General features: G+C 48.5%; 1 protein-coding gene across 1 annotated transcript; it reads left to right on the top strand.

The window, feature by feature from the left end:
* Window positions 1–1,164: 1,164 nt before the first annotated feature.
* On the top strand, window positions 1,165–3,166 carry LOC127677451 (uncharacterized). The gene is made up of 2 exons (XM_052172531.1): window positions 1,165–1,663; window positions 2,178–3,166. Exons 1-2 carry the CDS (start codon window positions 1,429–1,431, stop codon window positions 2,360–2,362), a joined length of 420 nt encoding a protein of 139 aa, XP_052028491.1. The 5' UTR covers window positions 1,165–1,428; the 3' UTR covers window positions 2,363–3,166.
* Window positions 3,167–3,452: the final 286 nt, after the last annotated feature.

The following is a 3,452-nucleotide window of genomic DNA, read 5'->3' as shown; positions in this document are numbered from 1 at the left end:
TTCCTTAAAGGGAACTGGGCGGCCGTCAGGGAACGAGGTGGCCGCGCTTCGGAGAGTGTCATTTTCAGGTTTCTTAGGAATTAAAGTGAAATTAAAGTTGGAGGGGGAAAGCTAATTTTCCAACGACCGCTCTTCCCCCCGAGGCCGCCCTGGAGCGAAGGTCGCGTCGCTGCTTTTCGGACACGTTTGCAGTTGACGCGCTCGCTCTTTCAGAGATTCCGGTTGCGTCCTCGGTCACAGCAAGGACTTTCTACGCTTTAGTAGTGTTACTAGGTCAGCGCTTTTGTTTTACCAACTCCAGCAGAAGACACAAGGGTGAGACCCCGGGAAAGCTTTGTCTCCGCACCTCCAGTGTATATGTTTTTCTGTTCGGACCTAATAGGAAGAGAGGGTTCCTGCGACCACAGCCCCAAGGCCAGACTAAGAGCTAATGGTGTTTTCAAAGGGGAGAAGCCTTGTAGTCCACGCGCAATATCTACATGGAAACTACAGAGCTCGCCTATCAACTTGATTTTCTTTTCTTTCGTCCCTTCTCCCCTTTGAAAACCCTGTACTCCGCTTTTGATCACTGTACCTAATAATCATGAAATTTAAAAATCTCACCGAGCTTTCAAAAATAACTTCTAAAGAGGCATATTTATTATTTAAAAAATCGTTCAGAATCGAGCCACGAGGCCCTCATCCTACAAAATTGCGATTCATCAGGCTCGTGACTTTGGGCTTCCCGGCTGCTGAATTTTATTTAAAAGCCAGTGATTAGAGCCCGATGGAAACTCAATCCTCCCTCCTGTGGCATCCTAACTGAATTTATTTTACACCTTATCCCTGGATCCCTAGTGTCCATAGAGAAAGAATTTGCATTACTTCAGCTCTGGTGCCTAATAGCCAACTTCACAAACTGTAGGGAGATACACGCGAGGGCCTAACACTAAACTACCTTTGTGTTAGAATTACTTCTCCAGAAGTTCAAATCTTAAGTTTCGTATTTTTTAACTACCCGTAGGCTTGTTGGCCCTCTACCTTTCGAAACAAAACACACTTAGAAATGAAGTAAGAATTTGTGGGTACGCGTATTTCCCTTTTATGGGGGTGGAGGGACTTGAATTTTTTTCCAGTGTCTTAAGAAACACTTATTTCTTTAAACAAATGGAGATGGGTCCTGGAGGAGGACTAGGGGACCGGCTGCCTTGCCTAACTTCTGAGTCTCATGTTTTGGCATCTTCCAGACAAGCGTGGGTTTAGGGCTCACCGGGCAGCTTGGTGTGTGTGTGTGTGTGTGTGTGCAGCGGTACCCGGCAGTCTAGTAAACCCAGGCCGGGTGGAAGGCCGCAGTGCCCGCTCGGGCCCCAGAGCGGGTTTCACTTCTGCAGAGACCTCACCCGAGTCCCGGGCGCTGTAAATCTGCCTTCCCTCGCCAGGAGCGCGGGGATGAGCCCCGGCTCTCACGCTAGGCCCCTGGCCACAGCTGGACCGCCGCCCCCGGGGTCCATCAATCAAGCTCTCCCGCCCCAGCCGGAGCGCCGCCCGCCCGGGGGGCCTGCTTTGTGTCTGCCTGCCGCGGGCCTGGGTGGGGCGCCCCGGGGTTCTCAAGGGTCTGGGACGCCCCCTCAGCTTTTTCCACCTCGGGACATGGTGATTGGGACCGGGATCTCTTATCTACAGAGTGAGTCCCCTCCTTTGCTGACATACCAATTCTTCCCCACTTCCTGAGCCCTCCAACACTGTCACCCAAGAAGGGGCGAGGAAGATTAGTCACTAGCAAGTCAAAGTCACACCGTGTTTCTGCACCCCAGTTTCTTGACTGTAAAATAATAGCTTTTCTTTCTTTCTTTCTTTCTTTCTTTCTTTCTTTCTTTCTTTCTTTCTTTCTTTCTTTCTTTCTTTCTTTCTTTCTTTCCTTCTTTCTTTCTTTCTTTCTTTCTTTCTTTCTTTCTTTCTTTCTTTCTTTCTTTCTTTCTTTCTTTCTTTCCTTCTTTCTTTCTTTCGTTCTTTTTCTCTCTCTCCCCCCTCTCTCTTCCTATCTATCTATCTATCTATCTATCCATCTATCTATCTATTATCTATCAGTTATTATTTATCTATTTTTATCTAGTTCCAGTGTTCTTTTGTTTGTAGGTGGAGAAACATGAGCCTTTTGCCCTATACAATTTTTTAAAATTTCCTTTCCTTCCGTGCAGATCTTCCCTCAGTGTCCTGCGCCTCACTCCACCCCCTCCCGGCTCCAGGCTCACGGGACATCAGAAGACTGCAGAAAGCAACTCCATCCCTCAAGACGCAGCACCTGAACCTCGGGGAACTGAGCTCGGACCCCGCCCTAGTCCTCCTAGAGTGGCCACCAGGGGGCGATGCAGACCAAGAATAAAACAACAAGGAGCCGCATGTCTTTCAAAAAAAAAAAAACGTTGTCAGGCTGGGCCTTGAACACTTTTCTTAGATCCACGTGTTTCATAAATGGCACAGTGATTTCTTTTGCCGTTTCCACTTGATCCTCGGCGCTCCTACTGATGGCTGTAGCCTGGGTGCGTGGGGGAAGGAGGGTCACAAGCATAAGAAAGAGCAGCAGATGTCCAAGTGGAAAACCAAAGGAAATGTGCAAAATGCTAATCTGAAGCACCAAACTTTGATTCTTAGATTAGGCGGTTTAGCTCGAAGGCCACACAACTTCGTATGGCTCCGAGCTGGAACCATCAGAATACAAAACTGAGGCGTTGAACCTACGGAAAGCGCACTCCTGCTTTTGGGTTCTTCTGGTATGATGCAGGCACAGGTAGACAGGAGAAAGAAAGAAGCAGAGTGAGGTGAGGCCCCCCAAAGGTCGCCCCTAAAGCCCCCCCCCCCCCGCTTCTCTGTCGGTGAGCAGCAGCCATGGTCTAGGCGGGGGTTGTCTGCATGGGGAGAATGGAGAAGGCCCCCGCCCGTCCCTGCCCTTTCCGTGGGGTACTGTTAGATCATGTTTGTATTTGTGGCTCGTATGCTGTACAGTGAGGCTTAGCTGGGGCCCAGAGGACACTGGGCCTTGTTGGCTGTGGCCAACCGAAAGATCTTCAGGAGAAAACGTGTAAGGCTGAAGTATCTATTCCCACATGTGCAAAGGCTCTTGGATTGTGTTTGCTTTCAAGACCCATAAATGTTTTTATTAAACTATCTCTTTCTTGTGGCCCAGGCACGCATAAAGTATTTGCCACGTGTGTAAACGCTTCCATTTTGGTCTTCCTTGAGGGAAACTTTGTAGCTCTGCAGTAAATATTTGCTCTGGGGTAAACCTTGGCAGGCAATCACTGGACTCCTCGATGTGGTTTCAGAGGATGCAGGATGCATTTGTGTGCGCATGCATGTGTTTTAACAGCACACACAGAGGGAAAATTGCAGGAGACCTTGGGAGTTTATAATTTTATTTTATGTATTTATTTTTCCATGGGTAGAGAGGTGTGTAATGACTATAATTACTTGAG

Source organism: Apodemus sylvaticus, chromosome 2 (genome assembly GCF_947179515.1).
Source record: "Apodemus sylvaticus chromosome 2, mApoSyl1.1, whole genome shotgun sequence".
Classification (NCBI taxonomy): Eukaryota; Metazoa; Chordata; class Mammalia; order Rodentia; family Muridae; genus Apodemus; species Apodemus sylvaticus.
The sequence above is the reverse complement of the archived record's forward strand: the minus strand, read 5'-3'. Positions and strand labels throughout refer to the sequence as shown.